The 23,913-nt window shown below is 44.8% G+C and overlaps 1 protein-coding gene across 5 annotated transcripts in view; it reads left to right on the top strand.

Annotated features, from left to right (window-relative positions):
- The first annotated feature begins 2,254 nt into the window (after positions 1-2,254).
- DZIP1L (DAZ interacting zinc finger protein 1 like) overlaps positions 2,255-23,913 on the top strand; it is a 42,875-nt gene continuing 21,216 nt past the window's right edge. For 2 of the 5 annotated variants that reach the window (XM_059390987.1, XM_059390991.1), the window contains exons 1-10: positions 2,544-2,798; positions 5,173-5,429; positions 6,037-6,099; positions 7,966-8,050; positions 8,382-8,523; positions 11,636-12,217; positions 14,559-14,643; positions 18,038-18,159; positions 18,847-19,008; positions 21,851-21,979. In XM_059390987.1, the coding sequence (XP_059246970.1) occupies positions 8,449-8,523; positions 11,636-12,217; positions 14,559-14,643; positions 18,038-18,159; positions 18,847-19,008; positions 21,851-21,979 (1,155 nt within the window). In that variant the 5' untranslated portion in view covers positions 2,544-2,798; positions 5,173-5,429; positions 6,037-6,099; positions 7,966-8,050; positions 8,382-8,448. The other 3 variants (XM_059390988.1, XM_059390989.1, XM_059390990.1) reach the window with 3 other exon arrangements.

The following is a 23,913-nucleotide window of genomic DNA, read 5'->3' as shown; positions in this document are numbered from 1 at the left end:
AGCATCAGCCAATACTTGATATGTGAGAGTACAGGCCTCTTATTGCCAGATCTTCGGATTTTTCAAGAGAAATCAACAAACCAGTTTTTTATGTAAAATCTCCCTTTGACTCTATACCTGTCTACACATCAGCACTGTGAACCCAACAATATAATTTTGACCTAAAATTACCTCAGTTACCATGCATGGCCAGCATCTCCGCTGGGAGATCTGCCTCGTACACCTCAAGTGTCCTTCTGGAAGCTGGAGCTGCCTCTGGAGCTGGTTTCCGAGCTGTGATGCCACAGTTGACAGCAGAGAGTACTCCTATTGTGGGCTTCCTAGGTTCCAAAGTCCACCTTCAAAGGGCAGTCTGTCACACTGTCTCCTAACACATCCCTAAGTGTAGGAAGGAAACCTGCTGTGATGGCTGTGCTGAGTCAGTCACTGGCTGAGGAAGGGGTGAGAGGCAAAGGGGCCAGATGCAAACCATAGGTACTGAGAACCCACTCTTTTCTCTTCCCATCCAATAGTTATGGCTCAGCTTCTCCTGGAGACAGTGATGTTCCCTGGCTTAGCCATTTAGGGTCAGTCTCTTTTGGCCTGTTCCTTGTCATGGACTATATCCCTGTCCCCACTGGTGCTGCCAACTCTTGCGTGTGCTGTGGCAGAGGTGGTACAGCAGAGTGTGACCGCTCCCCAGTGCTAATTGACTAAAGCCTTGATTCTTTTCTCTCTTCTAGTAGGTGGCAGGAACTCCTGGGGTGAAGTGTCCTGGCCAAGAGGGAGAGGAGGAACAAGGTTTCCCATCAGAGTAGATGGCCTACAGACATCCCTACTTGATCTTGGTCCTGACCACCCAGGTCTTTTTTTTTTTCCACTTAAAAAATTGGGATAAAAGAAATATATATATATACCATTAAAATTTACCATTTCAATCCTTTTCAAATGCACAATTCAGTGGCATTAAGTACCTCCACATTGTTGCACAGCCAACACCACTCTTCATCTTTAGAACTTTGCCATTGAAACTCTGTACCCAATAAACAATAACTTCTTATTCACTACACTCCTCTCACCCTGCCCCAGCTCCTGGTAACCACTATTCCATTTTCAGGAATATCTCTATGAGTGTAACTATTCCCATTACCTCGTATAAATGGAATCACAACATTTCCAAGGTTCATTTATATTGTGGGAATTATCAGTATTTCATTATTATTTTTTAAAAAGTTATTTATTTATTTGAAAGAGAGAGAGATAGAGAGCATGAGGATGGAGAAGCTGAGGGAGAGGGAGAAGCAGACTCCCCACTGAGCAGGAAGCCCCAGGTGGGGCTCCACCCCAGGACCTCAGCCAAAGGCAGCCCCTTAAATAAATGAGCCATCCAGGTGCCCCCAGTATTTCACTATGTTTTAAGACTGAATAATAGTTCATTGTATGTATGTAGCACATTGTGTTTATCCATTTATATGTTCAAGGACACTTGTTGTTTGCACCTTTTGGCTATGGTGAATAAGTCTGTTGTGAGCACAGATTTGTTTTGGTCCCTGTTTTCATTCTTTTGAGTATATAACAAGAAATGAAATTGCTGGATCATATGGTAATTTTATTTTCACTTAGTTAAGGAATCACCGTTCTCTTGTTCTCTTTTTCACAGCAGCTGTACCATTTTATATTCCCACCAGCAATGCACGGGGGTCCGATTTCTCTACATCTTCTAACACTTGCTCCCATACACTTTTGCTTTGGCTGCCCCAAGACCCAGTGTGACAGATTGAGACTGGAGCGGGGGTGGGGTGGGGTGTGAGGCTTAAAAAAAAAAAAGTCCCAGAAATCTGGGTCTCGGTAAAGCAGTGACTGGCTAGGGATCAGGGACCAAGAGCAGGAGAGAAAAAGTTCTTTGGTCCTGGATTTCAGAGCTGGATCCACATGGCAAGCTAGAAGGTTGGGGCTTGTGGGGTTGCTTGCTTTAAGTACTAGTTCTGCAACTGCTCGTGCTTTCCAGCAGGCCAGCCTTTGTTGTTGGCGTGTGCGCGTATGCGTGTTCGTGTGTGTGTGTAGGTGGGAGCGCGTCCAGCTCCTTGGTTTCCACGCGGCCGCTCTCTCAGCAAGGCCGAGGCCCTCCGTAGGATCCCGGACTTTCCCGACGGATTAAACGTGGCATTCCCTTCCCTCCAGCCTCCGTAACAGACTTAAAAATAGCTTGCCCCGGGGGCGCTGGGGAGAGTCTCCACCCTCCTGCGGGGGAGGTGGGGCTGCGATCCCCGGAGCCGGCGGCATCGCAGACCCCGGGCCTCCAGCTGCTGGCGCGGAAGGCTCGGGGGCCCGCGGGTCTGCAGGTCTGCGGCACGGAGTTGGGCTGCTCCGCGTTCTCCCCGCCGGGGAGGTAGTCCAGGCTCTAGGCTCCGGGGGGTGCATCCGCGGCCCGCGTGGCGCGGGCGGTTCCGGGAACTGCCTCCCGGCGGTGGGGGCGGTGGAACGAGCCGGGAGGCGGGGCCGGGGCCAAGCTGGGGAGCCCGCGACTCTGGACAGCTGCCGGCTCCGGCGGCACCCAGGTGAGCAGGGCCGCGTGGGAAAACTATGGCAGGAATTCGGCCCGGGGAGGGCTGGGGTGCGGAGCGCCCTTGCAGTCCCAGCGGAGTGTGTGCCGAGCCGCGGGAGGTTAAACAATAGCGGCTGGGACGCCCTGTGGGGGCCCAGCCCGGGAGCTGCGGGAGCGGCACTGCCCAGCTGCCTCTAGACCGCCGCTAGACCGCCGGGCGACCGGGTGACCGCCGCCGCTCACCTCCAGCTCCGTTGGCGGCCTCTGGACCGAGGTACCTTCCCCCTAACCCCGCCCCGAGGGAACCAGGAGTGACTGCATCCCCCAGGACTGGGCTTCTCTTGGTGGACAGACTTGGATGCTTACTTTTTGAAAAAAGTAAATATGGTTTGGAGGACTTGATGCTTTGGGTTCTGCACGTAAATGGCGATCATTCCATAACGAGATCTAGGGGAGACTTCTTTTGTTTGGAACGAGGGTCTAGAAGGGGGTCTGGAGGACTTGGGCAGGCCTACTCTTCATCCAGCACTCCTTAGGGCTCAGGGCTTTCCTGCCCCTCGGTTGTCTAGGGGAATTTGAGTTCTAAAAGGACTTTGAAGAGAGGCCTGGTGAGTGTGAGGTGCTTTGACTGTGGCCTCTCACACTTAACTCAGCAGACAGGGCGGGTGGTCTACCGCCTCTGTCAGGGAGGTCTCTCATCACCTTCTCCTGGCCCCCAGAGCTGAAGACTAGCCAGTGAGAACTACTCCTCTTAGAGAAGGCCTGTCCTCCAGTCAAGTGGTTGATAAGCAGTCTTTTTTTTTTTTTTCTCTCTCTCTCTCTCTCTCAGCATCAAGAGTCTAGAGACATCTTCCTCATGTGGAAATAGTTTTGGATACCATCCAGCTTGATAAAATGGTCCCATGAAGTTATATACTTTAGGTTGGGAACAGAAACCTGAATTCCTTCATGGATTTTAACTGGGTTCTGCCAAAAAGCTGGAGTTTGGTTAAAAGGCTTGTGGCTCAATGGACACTGCTGGGAGCAGGAAAGGGGACAACATGGTGGTGAACCTTCTTGTGGGCCCTTTTCAGAGAGGGCGGGTCCTGGCTGGGGGGCTGCTGCTAGGCCATGCACCCCTAGGGAGGATTTTGTGGGGGTTTGATGACTGAAAATAACACCTGCCAAGACGCAATGACTCCTTCATGGGAAAGAAAACACCATTATATTCTAAACTCATATTTTATTTATTTATTTTATTATTATTATTATTTTTTTAAACTCATATTCTTTTAGATGTGAAAAGCAGTGCTGATTTTTGACAATTCTGCACCTGGGAAGACAGGTCATGTCAGTTTGTAATCTTCCCCTCCAAAATATTCCTAAGTAACGCCAGTTAAAATCCTAGCCCTGATTTTAATTTTAAGGAAAATTCTTTTGTGACAAAAACTTAAGAGATGTTTTTTTACAAATCTGCTGGTTGTGTCTTTTAAAAATACCTTCTTAGAAGGAGATCCAGAGCTTCAGTTCTGGAGTGAGTAAGTCACAGGACTAAAAAGCAGAGCATAAGGAATGCAGTTAGTGATACTGTAGAAGTGACATAAGGGGACAGATGGTGGTTACACTTGTGGTGAACATAGCATAAAGTATTAACTTGTCAAATCACTAAGTTGTACATCTGAAAGTAGCACAACATTTTGTGTCAACTGTACTAAAAAAAAATAAATAAAACTACCTCCTGGTAAATAAAATTACCAGGTAATTCCCTGCGTTCCCGGGAATGCAAGCCAGCTGTAGGGGAGAGCTGTGTGCCACTCGATGGTTCGGGCAGTGGGTGCAGCACCTGGGAAGGGCAACAAGGAGTAGAAAGTGTACATCTTTCTTTATAAAACAGCAGAGGCAGAGAATAAGTCGAAGATCTGTAACGATAGTCTTTCAGGAGAGCACCTGAGTCACTCTCCTCTCCTTTGGGATCCCTTGCCTATGGTGTGTTTGCATGGCCTGTTTGCAAACTGTGTGAAGGTTTCCTTGGCAGCCACGACAATTAGCGCTAATGACAAGCCTGGGCTCCCCAGGGCAGGTGCTGCTGAGGGTAGCTCAGGGAGTGAGGGCAGGCTTGTCAATAATTGCCTGGCAACTGCCTTGATAGCTTGGCTCTCCTAATAGCTCCTCTTGGCTTGAGGAAGCAGAAGAGACAGTAAAGTGGCAGCTGCAGTGGTAGAGTCTAGCTTTCCACTGATATTAAAAAAAAAAAATCAGAATTTAAAAAGATCAGTTGTCTGGTTGAATTTTGAGCAAGTTCTCTTTGGCCAATTATAGCTGGGCAGGTTTCAGAAGAACCATAAATCCTCCAGGAGCTGTTTCACCGTGGGATGGCTGCCTTGTGAGGTGGTGATCACCCCATCATTGGGGGTGTGCAAAGCAAGGGTGGTAGATGGGCTTTTTCTCTTGACTGTGGGATTGCCCCAAGTAGACACTATCTGTTCAACAATGAAGCAAATTTAGAATGCTAGCATAAATAATCGTTCCTTTGGGTCCTACGAATTCATGACATTGATATAGGATTGGGAAGCTTCCTGGGACCCCACCAAAACATGCAGAGATGGTTAACACAGCTTTGAATTTTCTAATGATAGCAAGTCATTTCTGCCTTGTGTTTCTACTCCTAGGTGTGGGGAAGACAGTCCGCTGATGCCTGGAGAAAGCACAGTGTGACTGCCCTTTGGGGTGTGTAGTTTCCAGGTAATCTGCCACACTCTCTTTGGGCTTTGTCTCCCGCCATCCTAACCTGGATGCCGGCTGTGCAGTTGAGTCCCGTTCAGCTAAGCTCCGTGGAGATACAGAAGGGATTTCAGGTCCCCAGCACTGATCCTGTTGTGATTTGCCATCAAATTTCAGTTCCTGCAGTTTGGTCAAGAAATCTGAGGTACTGTCATTTCCATGGTGGGAAGTAATTTCTGTGTCATTATCGTCATTGTTGGGAGGTAGCTGGGCATAATTCAAAAGCTCTGGAGTCAGAACCTGATTTGAATCTTGGCTTCATTATCTCGTCGCTGAGTGACCTGGGGCCAGTCCCTCAGCTTTCCTGAGCCTCAGTTTCTATGTTGGTCAGATGAGGCAAATCATAGCTACATCCAAGGTTGTATGATGGCTAGAAATAGTACTTTTAAAGGCTGGCATGGTGCCTGATACACAGAAACTTAATCAGTGATGGCTACTATCATAATCTTCAAATTCCCCCAGTTCTTGCTCACCTTTGGATGGCAGAGCCCTAAGACTTCTGAGAACCTGGGGGTTCTAGTGGAAGACAGGCATGACACTTCTGGGGTTCAGTAAGATCACATGCACTCAGGTCCCTAATTCAGAATTCTGTATAACTGGGAGTGGGGTGCTATCCTCAGTGTTTACAGAATATGGTCAAGGTGTAAACATGAGGGTTTCAGGTCTGCAGCCATATCTGGATAGTTAATGTGGGCCCTGGGGCTTCTCGCTGAGGAGCCTGAGCCCACCCATAACGGGCTCCCATTTTCTAGGCTTTCATAAGCGGCCAGTGGGATCAGGTTGTGGACACATACTGTAACAAATCCAGCATTTTGGTAAGTCTGAATGGCATTTCTCTCCTGTGGGTCCAAATTAAGGACTCCCAGCTCTGTTCTTCCTCTTTATCCTATTCTTGCTGGTTCATAGGCTCATTTCTCCAAATACCCAAGAATATAGACTTTCGAGGGAGATAGTAAGATTTTGATAATTCTGCCCAGGTCAATAGCAATCTGGGCTGCAAGTCTTATTCTCAGGGTTGGAATACAACAGATATGAATAAGCCATGGTCTCAGCCCTTGCAGAACTTCTAGCTGGGAAACTTGGAGGAGAAAGGAGGCAGGAATGTCCTGCCATGGGCTCTCTTTGGTACACCCACTGCACCCTGTCCCAGCTCCTACCCCAGCACATACCATTCTGTATGGTCAATCCTGTCTGTTTTTCTGTCTTTCTGAAGTCTAGCGCCAGACACCATCATTTACTACTAGTTGTATGATTGTGGGATGTTGTCTGCCCTCTTGGGTCATCTCTAAATTTCTTCATCTGTACACTAGGTGGTAGGGAGAACTAAGTGGGATAGTGCATGGAAGACCTTATAATTGTGTGTGCAGAACTGGTAACTAGATTTTTTTTTTTTTAAGATTTTATTTATTTGACAGAGAGAGAGAGAGCACAAGCAGGCAGAGAGAGACAGGAAAGCAGGCTACCCACTAAGCAGAGAGCCTGATGCGGGGCTCAATCCCAGGACCCTGGGACCATGACCCCAGCTGAAGGCAGAGGCTTAAACCACTGAGCCACCCAGGCGCCCCCTGGTAACTAGTTTTATTAATGGTGGCAGGGACTATTGCCTGGGTCACCGTCAATTCTGAGTGTCAGTTGTTGTGCCTGGCACTTGGAAGGGGCTCAGGAGTCATTTGCTGATGGGATGAATAAATGAATGTTGCACAGAAACACCAGTACAGACCAGAATATGGTAAGGCACCCAGAGGAGAGTATACCTTGGGCTCCAGGAGTCCCAGGGAGGGGCAGGGCATTTTGACTCTGGGCCTGGGGAGGGATTTATTATGGTAGCTGTCAGGTGTGAGCAAGGCCTTGAAGCAGACACTCATTCACCTGCAGCAGGAGCAGGGGGAGGTGGTGGAGGTCCATCTGTACGGTGGTGGCATAGTGGCTAAGAGCTCAGACTCTGAAAGCAGGCTGCATGGGTTTGGATCTTGCCTCCTGCATCTGGGAAAAACTTCTTTACTTCTTTGCGGTTTGGATAATATGAGGACCTCCTTGAGGGATTGTTCTGAGGATTACATGAGTTATTCTTCACGAAGCATTTAAAAACAGTGCCCATAAATAGATAGCCTGAAGATATGAATGTGTGGACAGCAAGTAATATTGTAAGTGGGAGATGCTGGACAGCAAGTAATATTGTAAGTGGGAGATGCAGCTAGAAAGGTAGTTTGGAAACGGTTCATAAAGGTGTTTGAATATCTTTTTAGTGAATTTGGGATTAGCCAATGAAGAATGCAGAAAATCCATTCTCCTGTGGCTGAAGCCCAGGGGTGGCTGCCCTTTCCTTTGTTTTGTTTGTTTTTGTTTTTTGAGATTTATTTATTTATTTTAGAGACAGGGTGGTGGTGGTGGTGGGTGGAGCAAGTGACTGCATACAAATTGGGGGAGGGGCAGAGGGAGAGAATCTCAAGCAGACTCCCTGCTGAGCACAGAGCTGATCCAGGGCTCCATTCCAAGACCCATGAGATCATGACCTGAGCCCAAACCAAGAGTCAGTTGCTCAACCAGCTGTGCCCTCCAGGTGCCCCAAGGTGGCTGCCCTTCTAAACGGGTCATGTACTCCCCAATTTGCCACAATCCCCAAGATTCCCTCCCACCATGGCTCTGCATCAATAAATTCTGAAATTCACATTTCTAACAAGTTCCCAGCAGTTGCTGATGCTCTGATGCTGCTGCTCAAGGACCACACTTTGAGAACTGCTGCCTAATTGGATCCTGGACACTAAGGTAGGGAGTCAGTTGCCTTTTATCCTCAAGCTTGTACTGTGGTTTTTCTTATACCTGGCACATTCCTGTATTTAATGCTACTTCCTGGACCTGGGCGAATTTGGATTTGCAATCTCTCTCTCTCTCTCTCTCTTTTTTTTTTTTTAAAGATTTTATTTATTTATCTGACAGACAGAGATTACAAGCAGGCAGAGAGGCAGGCAAAGAGAGAGGGGGAGGCAGGCTCCCCACTGAGCAGAGAGCCTGATGCGGGGCTTGATCCCAGGACCCTGGGATCATGACCTGAGCCAAAGGCAGAGGCTTTAACCCCATTTTTTTTTTTTTTTTAAAGATTTTGTTTATGCAGTTTCTGATATAATCAGTACTGGAAGGCTGGATCTAAAGGTCCCAAGAGAGAAATGGGCCAGAAAAAAAGAGATCTGGGAGTTGCTGAGGATCAGCCTAAAGCAGGCCTTTGGTTGCTGAAGCTGTGGGTATGTGTGAACTTATCATCAGGGAGAGTGTGCAGGGAAAGATGGGTCATGAGTGAACAGCAGAATATCACAGGAGCACTGCCCGTGCCCTATCCCCTCTGCCTTCTCCCCTTTCCCCCACCTTGTTAATAGAAGGGTAAAAAGATAGTAATTACTCATGGAAGAGGCTGGAAGGAACGTTCAAAAAGGTGAGAGTTGCCTTTGCCGATGGAGCATTCTTAGCCTTCCTCTTAGAGAGAGAACTGCGGGCACACAGTTGAGGCCAAAGCTTAAATAGTTAAACAGTGAGTTGTAGGTGAGCTCTGTGTTGTCTGGGGGAGGACAGGAAGCAGGTGTCCTGTTACCCTTGCCCACAGCATGCCTGGTAACCTGCTGTTGCTCCAAGGCATAGCTTGTTGTGACAATTGTCTCTGAGGCTCCAGGGACACAGTTGCAGCTTGGAGCTCAGCATGGTAAGTAGCAGGACTCTAGTCTCTCTCTCTCTCTTTTTTTTGTTTGTTTGTTTAAATAACAGAACACAATAAGTAGAAATGGACTGATCTTGTCATGGCCATGATGGGGGTGCAGGTGGCTGGATGGTTTTGGTTTTGGAGTCTGGTTGGGGAAGAGTAGATGAGAAAGGAAGCGTGGGAGCTTCAGTGGAAAAGGTGGGCCATTGGCAGCCTGCGGGCAGTCTTCAAGGCTGGGCTAAGCAGTTTGGACATGGTGCGGTGGCAGCAAGGGGCCACGCGGAGCTCCTGGGTGAAGGACGGTATGTGGTTCCTGTCCCTTGGTGGCCCCAATGCCCGGCACGGGGTCTGGCCCGAGTAGGCATGCTGTAAATGAGGGGGGCAGTGGGTGAATGAATGAATGAGTTTGAGGGATAAGCGGTCATGATCTGATCAAAGCCAAGTTTAAGGGCAGAGAGTCTCAAGAATCAGTGTTCAGAGTCCATAAGCTTTACGGCCAGATGCACCTCCAACTGTGCTTCAACTCTGGCCTCCCAATCTGGGGCAAGACTCTTAGCCCCCTCCAGAAATCCGTTTCCTTGTTTGTAGAATGGGAATTGTGACAGCTGCTTGGAGGTTTGCATGTAGAATTTGTGTCCGGCAGGAGCTGGCACTTGCTGCACTGAGGCCCGCAGGGTGCAGGCATGTGGTGCAGGCCCCTCACTGTCTTTCTCGGGTGAAGGCTCAGGGGTTTCAGGGACCTTTCCTGGAGGCCCCTCCCCTCTTTACAAACCCACAAGGCCTTTCCCCTTCATGAGATCAGTTACCTCTCTCTCCTCTGACTTTCTCTTGTATTTAAAAGTTTGAATCACATAATCTGGAAAGAACTTGATTAAATAAGTTCATCTGTCCTTATTGTTCCCAGGTCATATTTGAAGGTCAAGGGCAGAAATTGTATTATTTCTATAAAAATTATTAAAGTAATAGATGATGATGTAAAGATATACTGGATAGTATAGGAAGGGGGAAAGTGGAAAACCGAAATCTTCCGACTTCCTTTCCTCCTCCCAGAGGCAACCATTACTAACAGCTTGCTCATTTTTCTAGAAATACCGTAGTCTGTGGTAACGAAATGATAGACAATGAAGCACATATAGGAACCATAAAACAGTGTATTCTGTTTTGCTATTATTACGTATGAGCAACAAATATGAATCATTCATACGTGTGTATATATGTATATATATTATATACATGTATCATTATCATCATTGCTCTGTGTAAGGCTTGTCTATTTATCCATCTCCTACCCATGCACCATCCATGTATTCGTTTATTTATCCTGGTTTCACCCCTCATTTCCCTCCTTCCTCATAGGCAATAATGTGAGTTATATGTATAGATCTATAGCTATGTGACATATATTGAAAGATATAGATAGGTACATATGTGAGATATATATATCTTTATTTTGCAAATCATTATTTGATGTGATTATGTTATCATTTAAATAGGTGTGGAAATACATATGTATATATATGTGTATATTTATGTGTGTGTATACTTGTATTTATGTATATGTATACACAGACACATAGTCATTTCTCTGTTTTATTGTGTGAATAGATGCCTTATTCTTATCAATAGCTGCATAGTATTTCGTTGTATAGAATTACCATTTGTATCCCCTGTTGTACTTCGTACTTCACTTTCTTGTATTTTTTCTTGTACCTTGCTGTTACAAACAATACTACAGGACCCTTTTGCACAAGTGACTTTGCACACTTGTATATGTTTATCTGTAGGATAAATTAGAATTCTTTGCTGTGAAATGTTCATTTTAAAATCTTCTTGCTACTGTCAAATTACCTTTTAAAGAGAGAGAACAATTTATGTGTCTTACAAGAGAGTGGAGAGGAGTCTGAGAACAAACTGGACCTCTTTTCTAAACCAGTAGGTTTGAAAGGAAGACCATCATGGATGGAGTAGAGTCTGTGCAGAGACATGACTGCTCTGTTAAGCCTCCCCAGACCGCGGTGGCCATCATCTTACTCACATCCCCCCAGGGGGACCATAGTCCTGTGATCACACTTTACAGTTGGGGCACACTTTATGGAATGTAGCGCATTCCTGGTCGGCTGTAGTCTTGTAATGACGGGAGGACAGGATGGAGTGTGGTGGTGGTTAGGAGGCTTTGCCTCCCATGGCAAGTTATTGGAACTTATCGTGAGGTCAGTATAGGGTTGCAGAAGGACCCACTTAGACATTTGACCCCTCCCTCTGACAAAGACCTCTGGCAGGGACACACACATAGCAGTGGGGGAGAGTCACTTGCCTCATTCCTAGCAAGAGGACCTCCTATGTTTCAGGTATTAGGCTGGGTGCTTCACTTGCCTTATTCCTAACCACAAGCCTGAAGAGTAGACTCCAGGATCCCCAATATACACAGAAGGCATAAGGATGTGAAGGAACTTGCCCAAGGCTTCGATCTGAATCCCCATCCCTGTGATTACAGAGTCACACCATTGGCTCCCTCAGCTCTCACCCAGTCAGTGCATCCCATGGGTAATATGGCTGCTGCCCAGCTCCCTCCCTTTGCCCCACTTAGGCTCCCGCTGGCCAGGTGTACAGTACCTGCAGCCAGATGCATCTCACCAAACTCGGAACCCCTCCTTATTTTCCAGGCCCTCTCTCAGCTCCTGTGCCTGCTGCCGTGGCCTTGGTGGCACCCTCCCTTGGTGGGCGGCCCAGGGCTTCCTCAGCCCATGCAGTCCCCAGCTACCCCTGCTGAAGGCCTCAGTGGCACCTTCTTTGGGGCCTACCCCCTGCCTACCTTCAAGTTCCAGCCTCGCTCTGAGAGCGTGGACTGGAGGCGCATTAGCGCCCTGGATGTGGACCGTGTGGCGCGGGAGCTGGACGTGGCCGCCCTGCAGGAGAACATCACCGGGGTGACCTTCTGCAATTTGGACCGAGAGGCATGCAGCCGCTGTGGGCATCCTGTGGACCCGGTGCTGCTCAAGGTGCTGCGCTTGGCCCAGCTCATCATTGAATACCTGCTGCACTGCCAGGATTGCTTGAGCACCAGCATTGCCCAGCTGGAGGCCCGGCTGCAGGCCAGCCTGGGCCAGCAGCAGCGTGGCCAGCAGGAGTTGGGGCGCCAGGCCGACGAGCTCAGGGGTGTGAGAGAGGAGAGCCGACGGCGTCGCAAGATGATTGGCACCTTACAGCAGCTGCTCCTGCAGACAGGGGCCCACAGCTACCACGCGGTGAGGACTCTCTGCAGGGTCGGGGATGGGGAAGGCTGTGGGCTCAGTCACCACCTGGCCACCTGGGCACCAGCACCCCGGGTCCCAGGATTACTATGGGCTCTGCTTTCTGGGGTGAAGAGCAGATGTTAGAGATGTCTCATCAAGTTCTCCAGCATGTGTGTGTGTGTTGGGGGGCAAGTGTGTATCTGAAGGATGTGTGTGCATACGTGTATAATATGTGTGTGTGTTTGTGGAGAGGGTGCCTGTCTAGGGTGTGCAGGTATGAATGTAGAGGCTGTGCATGTTTAAGGACAGTGTGAATATGTGTGTCTACCATGTGAATGTTTGGATATGTGTATGTATGTATGTAGAGTTTGTGGTGTCTAACATATGTTTGTGTGTGAAGTATGCATCTAAAGATATATTTATGGTTCGTGTGTGTGTGTATGAATGAATGAATGAATGAATGAAGGATATATATGTGTGTAAGGGTGTGTGTATTTATGGAGGGTGTGAGTGTGTGTGTTTGAAAGGTTTGTGTGTATGTAGCAGTGTGATATAAAAAGGTGTGTTTGCGTGTGTGTGTGTGTGTGTGTGTGTGTGTAGAATCAGTCTGTAGCAAGCGAGTGGTACTGTGGTACCACCAGCCCCATTCCTGAAAGTGACTCCATCATTCAACCTAGTGACATTTCATTACCTGGAGTGGCATATGAACATTTGCATCTGTATGGCAAGTGTGGCCTGAGGACATTACACTTTCATGAATTGCTGTGGGGGCCTGGCCCTGGACCAGGCTCTGAGGAGGCAGGCACAAGTCATGCTGGCTCAGGTGTTCAAGAAATTCATAGTCTGGGGGTGGGTGGGACAGAAGGAATAATATGATACAATGTTAATTATGATAAAAAGGTCAGAATCCTTTTAGTAGTAAATGCCAGAGCAGCAGTTTAACTTGGTTTAGGCCAATAAAGAATCTATTGGTTACTTTAACTGAAAAATTCAGAGCTCTGGTGGGACTCATATGTGGCTTGTCCTTGGAATCAGATGATGGCACTAGAAATTAGTTTGTTTTTCTGTAGTTGTTGGCAACTCTTCTTTAGTGTGGGTTCCATTCTCAGAAAGAGTCTGTCTGTGTGGTAGGAAGTGGGGCCACCAATGCCAGTATCTCATTTTCCCAGGTTCAAGGCTGGCATGATAGAAGGCCCACTTTGGTCCCAGAGATCTGGGCCATTTTTCACTGTCCTGTATTTGGCTGTTTTTGATCTCCTATCCATCTGGGAGCCACTCACAGGTCCCTGGGAATTCAGGATTGTGACTGGCTTTGGTCTAGGTCACATGTCCCACCTTGGAGCTGGGGATGGACAGAAGCCTGTGGTTGGAGAGTGAGGAGCAGGGTAATTCCCCTGAAGAAAACTTGGGAGTTCTGTTGTCAGAGGAAGAAGGAGCTGGTACTGTGCGGGCCTAACTCCCTTAATGATACTTTCTAGAAGTTGTGTATATCACTTCTGCTTATATGTCATTGGCCAGAATTTAGTCACATGGCAAGGGAGGTTGGAGCATAAATTGTTTATTCTCATTAACCTTATGATCAGCTAAAAATAAGGGTTTCTATTACTGAGGAAAGAGGGAAAATGGGTCTTGGGGGACAACTGGCAATTTCTGTCACATTTGTGTGAAGATCGCAAATAATCTGTCCTCTTAGTCTGCTTGAGTAGGATTGGCAACCTGCAATTTTGTTGTGTTGGAGAAAGTTTGAAATTTTACAGTGAAAAGATGATATGATAGATTGGCAGTGTCTGAAATGCTTGAGGAGAGTGAAGTAGAATTAGAGATCTACTATCTTCTATCCTCTGGTTGTTCTCAATTCCAGGGGTGGGACCTGGGCATTGGCTTTCTTTCTTTTTTTTTTTTTTTTCCTTTGTAGTGTGAAGATTTTTAAACGTGTACAAAAGAGAGAGTAGTGTAATGAACCTTCATCTGTACATTACCTTATCAACTATCAATATTTTTGCATGTGTTCCCCTACCCACTTGCCCCACACCTATGTCACTTTGAAGTGTGTTAAGTGTATGGTGTTATCTATACCTATTTCAGTATGTATCTCTAAAAGGCAAGGACTCTCACTTTTAAATATAAATACAAGGGAATCATCATGCCTTGAAAAAACCAACAAAAATTCCTTGGTGTCCTCAAATACCTAGTCAGTGCTCACCAGTTCCCAGCGCACCGTAGTATTCAGATCAAATCTTCATTTCTGAAGCAGCCCTGGAAGCCCACGGCAATGGGAATTTTGATATTGGGAGGACACCAGGTTGAGCCAGGTGTTGTAATCCTGGCTTACCACCATTTCCCTTCTGTGCAGTGCCACCTGTGTGACAAGACGTTTATGAATGCCACCTTCCTCCGGGGCCACATCCAACGCAGGCACACAGGCACAGTAGAAGGCGGTGAGTCTAGGAGGCCCTCCTGGGATGGTCGAAGAGTCTGGGCTGGTCTGCAGTGGGTGTGGGGCATGTAGACCATCACATCTGTCCTCAGACCTTATCCAGTAAAGAAGGGGATGATCTCATCATCTACTGTGGGGTGGTGGGGGACCCATCCCATGTGGGTCTGGAAGGGTTTCTGACCATGTGTGTAGAGAAGAAGGGAGTCAGATAGGTAAGTTCTGGTGTTAGCTCTATTCCTTTCTATGATGTGACCACAGTCAATGCACCCCCTCTGAGTCTCAGTGGCTTTTGCTGTGAATGGGGCAGTCAAATGGCATGACTCTGAAGGGTCCTCACCTTCTATTCTCCTATGAATCTGCTATTTTTTGATGCTAACTAGGAAGGGGCTTAAGGGGGGTTAATGAGCAGTTAGACCAGGTCTTTGACATTTTGTATGTACATGAGCTAACTATGACTTAATCACTTTAATTTTACCATTTCAAATTCCAAAACAAGTAGAGAGACTGTATGTTCCCCCATAAAGAGATTTACATTCTTTATATCTACATTTGTGGTTCATAAGAAATAGCTATTAACACAAAAAATAAATATAAATATGAAAATATAAATCATATAAATATAAAAATCTCATTAAATAAAACTTTTTTCTTATTTTTTTCATTTTAATTTCCTTTTCAAAGAGCAGACTTAGAGTTTAAAACAGCACCATTTACTTAATTTTTATGCATTTATTATATATCTAATTCTTCTTGGCTCTGTATTGGAGACTGCTAAAGAAAAACAGATTTTCTACTTTTTTTTTTTTTTTTTAAAGATTTTATTTATTTATTTGACAGACAGAGATCACAACTAGGCAGAGAGGCAGGCGGGGGCGGGGGTGGGAAGCAGACTCTCCGTCGAGCAGAGAGCCGGATGCGGGGCTTGATCCCAGGACCCTGGGATCATGACCTGAGCCAAAGGCAGAGGCTTTAACCCACTGAGCCACCCAGGCACCCCCAGATTTTCTTCTTCTTAAATGAGTTTTTCTGATAAAAAGACATGTCTTTGAAGAGATATTTGTATACCGATGTTCATAGCAGCATTATTCACAGTGGCTAAGATGTTGGAGTACCCAAATGTCCATAGACAGATGACTAGATAAACAAAATGTGGTATATACATGCAAGGGAATATGATTCAGCCTTAAAAAGGAAATTATGTAACATGTTACAACATGAATGAACCTTGAGGATATTATGGTAAGTGAAGTTAGTCAGTCTCAAAAGGACAAATTCTGTGTGATTCCACTGATACAAGGTACCTAGAGTCATCAAATTTATAGAAACAGAAAGTAAAGTGATGGTTGTGGGGGGCCGGGGGAGGGGGTCCATGGGAGTTATTTAAAGCATATAGAGGGTATGTGCTTTGGTGAGTGCTGTGAAGTGTGTAAACCTGGTGATTCACAGACTTGTACCCCTGGGGACTAAAAATATATGTTTATAAAAAATAAAAAATTAAAAAAAATGGTTAAATGCTGAATTTTATAGTATATATATTTTACCACAATAAAAAGCTGGGAAAAATGTCTTTGACCTGGAAAAATTTTTTAAAATTTAATTTATCTTTTTAAAATGTTTGTTGATTTTTAAAAAGATTTATTTATTTATTTATGTGCCAGAGAGAGAGAGAGCACACAAGCGGCAGGAGCAGAGGCAGAGGGAGAAACAGGCTTCCCACTGAGCAAGGAGCCTGGTGTGGAACTCAATCCCAGGACTCTGGGATCATGACCCGAGCTGAAGGCAGAAGCTTAATTGGCTGAGCTACCCAGGTGTCCCTTGACCTGGTAAATTTAAATACAGAAGTGTAGAAAAGAGAAAATAAAAACCATGGACAGTATCAGCTAGTTAATATTTTGGTTTGTTCTATGTCATTATTTTTCTGTGTACATATATAATCCTATACTATGCAGTTTTAACTGTTGCTTATCTTCAATTAAGAATATATTACATTTTCAATGTCATTCAGTCATCTTAGAAAATATGATTTTTAATGGCTGCATAGTATCCCATCCTCTGATTATCATAATTTATTTCACGATTAAATTACTTTGTACTTTATATGGGTTACTCATAAATTTCCCTTTTGGGGGCGCCTGGGTGGCTCAGTGGGTTAAGCCGCTGTCTTCAGCTCAGGTCATGATCTCAGGGTCCTGGGATCGAGTCCCGCATCGGGCTCTCTGCTCAGCGGGGAGCCTGCTTCCCTCTCTCTCTCTGCCTGCCTCTCTGACTACTTGTGATTTCTCTCTGTCAAATAAATAAATAAAATATTTAAAAAAAAATAAATTTCCCTTTTGGAAATCATATGATGATCAACATTCCCGTATATAAATCTTTGTGCATATTCCTTGTTATTTTCTTAAGGTTAAGTGCTGAAGGAGAGGGAAAGTATGTTCTTAAGGCAACTTTTGCTAAATTAATGTTCATGATCTTTTTATTCTCAGGCAGCTGGCTTTTCAATACCCCTGTTCTTCTTTTTCATACTATCTCAAATCACTTTGTTAACCCAAATTAATTTTCACTACATCTAAAAATTGCTTGTTTCCAAAAAGTCCAATCTGGGGAAAACCATATCTCATTTCAGAGACAGGCTTAGAGTTTTAATAATGATGCCATCTATCTAATAGGAACTAAAGGTACTTTGAAAAGTAACAAATGTTCAAGTACTATTGGTGTCTTTTTCATTAACCTGTAAATCTTGGTTTATAAATATGTGGTTTAGTTAGAATGTTCTCTTACAATTCATTCTTTTTTATTAATCTTAGAAAAGTTAAAGCATCCATGCACTTAAAGCAATCTTGGCTGAAATTTTTCTTCATAATACATGCTGCTTTTTTTTTCATTTGAAACTTAATACTTTGTTGTGTTTCTGAACAAAGTAAACTTCAAACTACAATTATCTTCACTATGTTCAACTCCTCTCTGATGGCTGTCAGGACCCATTGATATGTTTTTTGTATCAATAATCACTGTGCACGTGCTATTTTGTATGCTGCTTCTGTTACTCTACTGATCTCGTGTTTACATATGCATGAGTCAGGACTGCCCAAATAGTTATTTTCAATGGCAATCATAGTTCACGTTTATGGAGCTGTCAGGCCAGGCAGTATGCTAAGCACTTTGCACTATCACATTTCATCCTCACAACAACCCATCTGAGCTGGGTGCTGTTATCTTCATTTTCCAACTTGGGAAAACTGAGGTTCGGGGAGGTTAAGTCACTTGCCCCTGGTCAGTGTCCAATGGAAGTGGCAGAACTGGTCTCAGCCTGAGGTGTGGCTGATTGCTTAGGCGAGGAACGGTGCTCCACTCACTTTTTCACTTAAACTGGCCACCCTTTCTTTTCGTGGACCCCACAGAGAAGCAGAAGAAGCAGGAACAGCCAGTGGAGGAGGTGTTGGAAGAGCTTCGGGCCAAGCTAAAATGGACCCAAGGAGAGCTGGAAGCCCAGAGGGAGGCGGAGAGGCAGCGGCAGCTGCAGGTGGGCATGGAGAGGAGGCACCGGGGAGAGCTGCTTGTGGACTACCCAGGAGACCCATGGGGCACCTGTCTCCCACAGGACCAGAAGTCTGGCTGGCTTTTTGCTGCTGGGAGTTGGCACCAGGGTGGCATCTTCCTGAGTGTGGCAAATGATTTGGGGTTGTCTGGGAAGGAAAACTCAATTATTTTTCCAGATCTGTATGACCAAATGTAAAGCGGAGAATTTCACTTTCCTGCCTTTTCTGGCACCCTGTGAGGGCATTTGGACCAGAATGTTAGCTTCTTACTTTACCTGGCTGGTTCGCTTTTTTGAGAACAAAGACTGGATAAACTCCAAAGTCCAGTTTCAGGGATGCACTTAGTAGATAATTGTAGAATGAAGATATGTAAACTTGCCTCACTCCTTCCTTCATGTAGTCATTCTTCATTCATTTCCTCATTTTATCATTCCTCGTTTATCGAGCGTCAACTATGCCTCGAACAAAGGGAGAGAAAAGACAGGGTCCCTATCCTCAAGGGTCTTTACAGTTCAGATAAGACTTGTCCCGCTCCATGACCAAACTGTGGTAATGAATGTTCTTTGGGTCTCCATAGTGACTTGCCCAGACAAGGAGCCCTAGCATTTTCTCAATCAATATTTGCCATAATGTGGAATTAATGAGTCTATTGTTCTTGCTTTTCTTTCCAGGAAGCAGAGATCACCCGTCAGAAGGAAATAGAAGCTAAGAAAGAATTTGATGAATGGAAAGAAAAAGAGCGGGCCAAGCTATATGAGGAAATAGACAAGCTAAAAAAATTATTTTGGGATGAATTTAAAAGTGTTGCCAGCCATAACTCTGCGCTAGAAGAGGTACCCAACACAAAAGCATTGAAAGTTCTTTTGCTAAAAAGCTGTTTATTCTCAAAATTTATTTCTTAGTTTGTACTTGTTTTATTTCATCTGCCATTTGGGCTAATATAATGTGAGGCCGGGTAACAGAGGCCGGTGCCAGGAATCGAATCCCTGTTCTGTCACATACTGGCTGTGTGACCTTAGGTGAGTTACTTAACCTTTTTGTGCCTCAGTTTCTTTTCTGTAAGATAGGTTGCTGAAAGGGCTACATTAGCACATAGAGAGCACTTAACATTGTCTGGTATGTAGTAAGAACTTCCCAGACATTATCTTTATTTTTGTAAAGAGCTTTCTTTCATCACTGGACAAGAGATGAAGCGGAATTTAAATGAATGCACTTTTCTCCCAGCAAATTGTGAGTTGAGTGCTGCTTACCTGCCAGGCATTCTGCTGGGGTCTGTGGAGATCACACATAATAATAAGATTTACTGACTGTAGTTACTGGTTCACAGCTCCTGTGTGGGTCACTTTATATATAGACATTAACTTTTAATTCTCACAACAACAAAACAACCATAACATTCTCAAAGTAGGTACAATATCCGTTTACTTATTTCTTTTTTAAAGTTCCTTAAAAGAAAGCTATTATCATTCCTCCTTTGCAGGAGAAGACATTGAGGCCCCATGTTATGGGGTCACACAGCTACTAAGAGGTAGACCTGGGATTTGAACTTGACTTATGAAACTTCAAAGCCTCTGCTCTTCTACTGGGTCTACTGTCAGGTTTATTCAGGAAAACCTTATTGTAGGTTATTATCCCTGGACTGTATCTTCCCATATAAGCCTGTATGACTGTATGGCTGAAAATGTTTTGAGGAGAAATATGTTCAGAATATATATAGCTCTAATTATTGGTCCTGCTAGCATCAAGGAGAATATATATATATATTTTTTTTTGTTTTGTTTTGTTTTGTTTTGTTTTTGAAAATGAACTGTCTGATCGCATTTCTCACAATCATTCTATGTTTTGCTAAAGAAACACCTGGACAACTTTTCCAGGAGGAGATCGTTATAGGTTATGCGTGGGATCTTGGGTGGTCCATCATCTCAATCTGAGATGGGAAGTCATGGATGGGGAAGGCTTGGGGTTGAGATGATTGTGTGTGTGTGTGTGTGTGTGTGTGTGTGTTTATCTCTAGTGACCCAAGTCCTCCCATCCTAAATGTTCCCGCATGTGGTCAGGGATGATTTGTGGGCGACAAGATGCCACTCTACCCCACGGAGCTCATGCTCTTACCAACTCTGTGCTCATCATTCCTGAGCTCGCCCACACCCCTGCTGACTCCCATTCCTCCCCCAACATGGTGTTAGCTGACTAGACATTTGATAGATAGGTATTGGTTTGAATTTGGAGTTATTGTTCAGAAACCACCTCAGAGGGTTCCTTCAGTTCAGACATTTGAAGTTTTGATAAATAAGGACATAATTCTTACCATCCATGGTTTCTTTTTAACTTGGATCACATTTTCCTAAACCAGAACATCATTTTTTTGGTCTTTCCTCTATAGGATTGCTTATGCTGTGTTTTTGTGTCCGTATGTTGCCCCCATCTCCTCTCAAGTGACATTTTATTATAGGAACCAAAATGGATACACACATCTCAGTGTATTTGGATAATTATTTTGTTAGTTTTTCTTCTTATTTGGGGGAGAAAAAGATAAGATTTCATTTACCATGGGAATAAATAACACAGTAAGACTGTCTGTCTCATTACACAAGAAAAGATTCCCCTTGGTGTTAGGAGGGCCAATGAAAGAGAAATACTTCTTGAAGATGTTTCTCCTCAAAATTTTCTCTTTGATACCAAGGCCTGTGAGCTTACTTTGGCTAAGTTGCCTGACTGCAGAGAGAACTTGAGAGAAGATGTAGGGTAAATCCAGCTGCCAAAGGAGTCCCTAGTTGAATGGAAATTGCCATGAAGGTTTGTGATGCCGAGAAATACTGCTCTTTGGTTGTCTAAACATCGGTGTGAAGACAGTAATGACACATCAGAAGCTGAGGGTTGCACATACACTTGAAAAAGCATTTTACTCTATGATAATACTCAATTAGAAATGGTTAAGATTTTACCTGATACTGCTTTAGCAGTCTAGAAGAGTTGAAGAATGGTAAGTTAAACTCAGGGACGTGCAGTTCTTTAAAGCTTTAATGGGGGGGGCTTGTGAGTTTGGTATGGTAATAGAGATGGAGATAATTTGCTTTTGTGACTGCAGAAGTGGTATGTTTAAAAGTGTAACCACAGGTGGCAAGGCCTGTTCTCTTGGATCCCCCTTTCTGTGCCTTTTCCTTCAGATTACACACTGCACGCTCAGGAATCACTAGGTATTGGTGACACCACTCCAAGCCAGGCAAAGCCAGGCCTTCTTGGTGACAGCCAGCAGTTTTTGATGGGAAGAGGGACAGGAGTGTTCAGGGAATGGTCGGTCCAGAGTGCATGAGACCCTCCCAAAGCCTCTAAGAGTCTAATTCTCTTCAGCGTATTCAAGACTGAGGAGGAAATGGGGGCAGAAATGTCTGGTGAGCTTTGGGCTTTGGGGACAGTTGAATTTCAGTGCAGTTGAAATTCTGCTCTTGAATTCTTTTTGTCTATGGGCTCCTGCTTCTCCTGCGTAAGCACTGAGCTCTCAGGGGAACCCTCGTGGAGGGGAATGCACACTTGTGTGAATATATATAGGCACATAGATGTCCGGTGAAGACAAGCTGGAGTTTGTGGTGGGATGTGGTGGGCCCTTCTGACCGTATAAAAGACAACATCAAGATTAGATCTTCATCTGAATAAAATTGGGCCCTGACTTTTCAGAAACTGCAGGTGCTGCAGTCCCACAGTGTGGTGGAGTCCAATCTCGGGTCACTGCGGGATGAGGAGTCTGAGGAGCGACTCAGGCAGACTCAGGAGCTCCAGGTCCTGAGAGAGAAGATGGATATTCAGGTGAGCTGAGGGCTCTTGCCCTTTTCCCCACAGCCAGCTATATTGTTTTCAACAAAGTCTCTCAGTTTTGCTCTTGGCTTTATGGAAGTTGGAAGACATTAGGTTTTTGTTTTGTTTTGTTTCTGTTTTTTTTAACCTTTAAAATTTTTGAATTCATGCACAGTAAGAAAATTTTACATTTTACATATACATATATGTGCACATATGCAGATAGACCTATGTTGATGTGTTCATGTATGTACAAATAAAATGGAAATATATTTTATACAAAATAATATTTATCTTCTCTATGCATTATGCAGTTTGATATTTTCTATTTTATTATTATTATTATTTTATTATGTTCAGTTAGCCATTGTATAGTACATCATTAGTTTTTGATGCATTGTTCAGTGATTCATTAGTGGCTTATAACACCCAGTGCTCGTCACAGCACATGCCCTCCTTAATACCCATCACCCAGTTACCCCCTCTCCCTCCTCCCCTCTGAAACCCTCGGGTTGTTTCCTGGGGTCCATAGTCTCTCATGGTTCATCTCCCTCTCTGATTTCTCCCACTTTGGATTTCCTTCCTTTCCCCTATGGTCCTCTATGCTATTGCTTATGTTCCATATATGAGTGAAACCACATGATAATTGTCTTTCTCTGCTTGACTTACTTCACTTAACATAGTTGTCTCCAGTTCCATCCATGTTGATGCAAAAGTTGGGCATTCATCCTTTCTGATGGCTGAGTAGTATTCCATTGTGTATATGGATTACATCTTCTTTATCCATTTGTCTGTTGAAGGGCATCCCAGCTCCTTCCACAGTTTGGGTATTGTGGACATTGCTCCTGTAAACAATGGGGTGCATATACCCCCTTTTTTCACTACATCTATATATTTGGGGTAAATATCCCGTAGTGCAATTGCTGGGTCATAGGGTAGCTCTATTTTCAACTTTTTGAGGAACCTCCATGCTGTTTTCCAGTGGCTGCACGAGCTTGCATTCCTACCAACAGTGTAGGAGGTTTCCCTTTCTCCACTCTCATCAACAGTTGTTTCCTGTCTTGTTAATTTTTGCCATTCTGACTGGTGTAAGGTGGTATCTCATTGTGGTTTTGATTCATATTTCCCTGATGGCTAATGATATTGAGCATTTTTTCATGTGGAAGACATCAGGTTTTACCTTTGCAGACCTTCTGCCGATACATGAAAGCATGGGATCAGATTCTTAGGGTTCTCAGGTGAGGCTGGTATACACATGGGAGCAATATCAGGTTTGCTTGGCATCTTTTCAAAATACATACAGTTATGTCCCTTACTGGGTACCTTCACCCTCATTTTGGTTCCAACCCAGTTGAAAACAACTCTAAGGAAGTGTGACAGTGTCCTGTTTTGAAGGCATTTCCAGTGGATCTTGTTGGTGATGGTAAATATCCAACAACCACTCTCTGGACCGAAAAAAGCTTTAATTTGTAAAGCAGTTGCCATTGTCCATGGTGTAAGTTTTCCCACCCAGGCCGATTTCATGCTGCCGCTGGGAGGCCCCTGGGTGTGGAGTTGGAGAGGCTGGCACCCAGTCTGCTTTCTTGAGGCTGCAGGAGGTGGCTCCGGCCACCACTGGAGGAATCTTACAACGGTCCAGCTACATTTGGTCTGTGTCACTGATTGCTCCAGGACAAGGAAGGACCTGATCACTCTATCAGATTGTGCTTCTGCTTCTGCTTGCTAAGATTATTAAGAAAGAGTTTAAAGTCTAACTGAGATTGGTAAATTGTTTTTACTACTTGATGTTTTACAGGTTTCACTTTAAGAAATGACCTCTGTTCTCATCATTTGCCTCCTTGTCTATGGATTTCCTTACCAATTTGAGAGTTTCTATGATATATGGAACTTAACCCAAACTTTTCTTGTTCTTGTGGTTATTTAATTTTTAAAAATGATTTTATTTA

This window comes from Mustela nigripes, chromosome 2 (genome assembly GCF_022355385.1).
Source record: "Mustela nigripes isolate SB6536 chromosome 2, MUSNIG.SB6536, whole genome shotgun sequence".
NCBI lineage: Eukaryota > Metazoa > Chordata > Mammalia > Carnivora > Mustelidae > Mustela > Mustela nigripes.
Note: the sequence above shows the minus strand (reverse complement) of the source record. Positions and strands in the feature narration are given on the sequence as shown.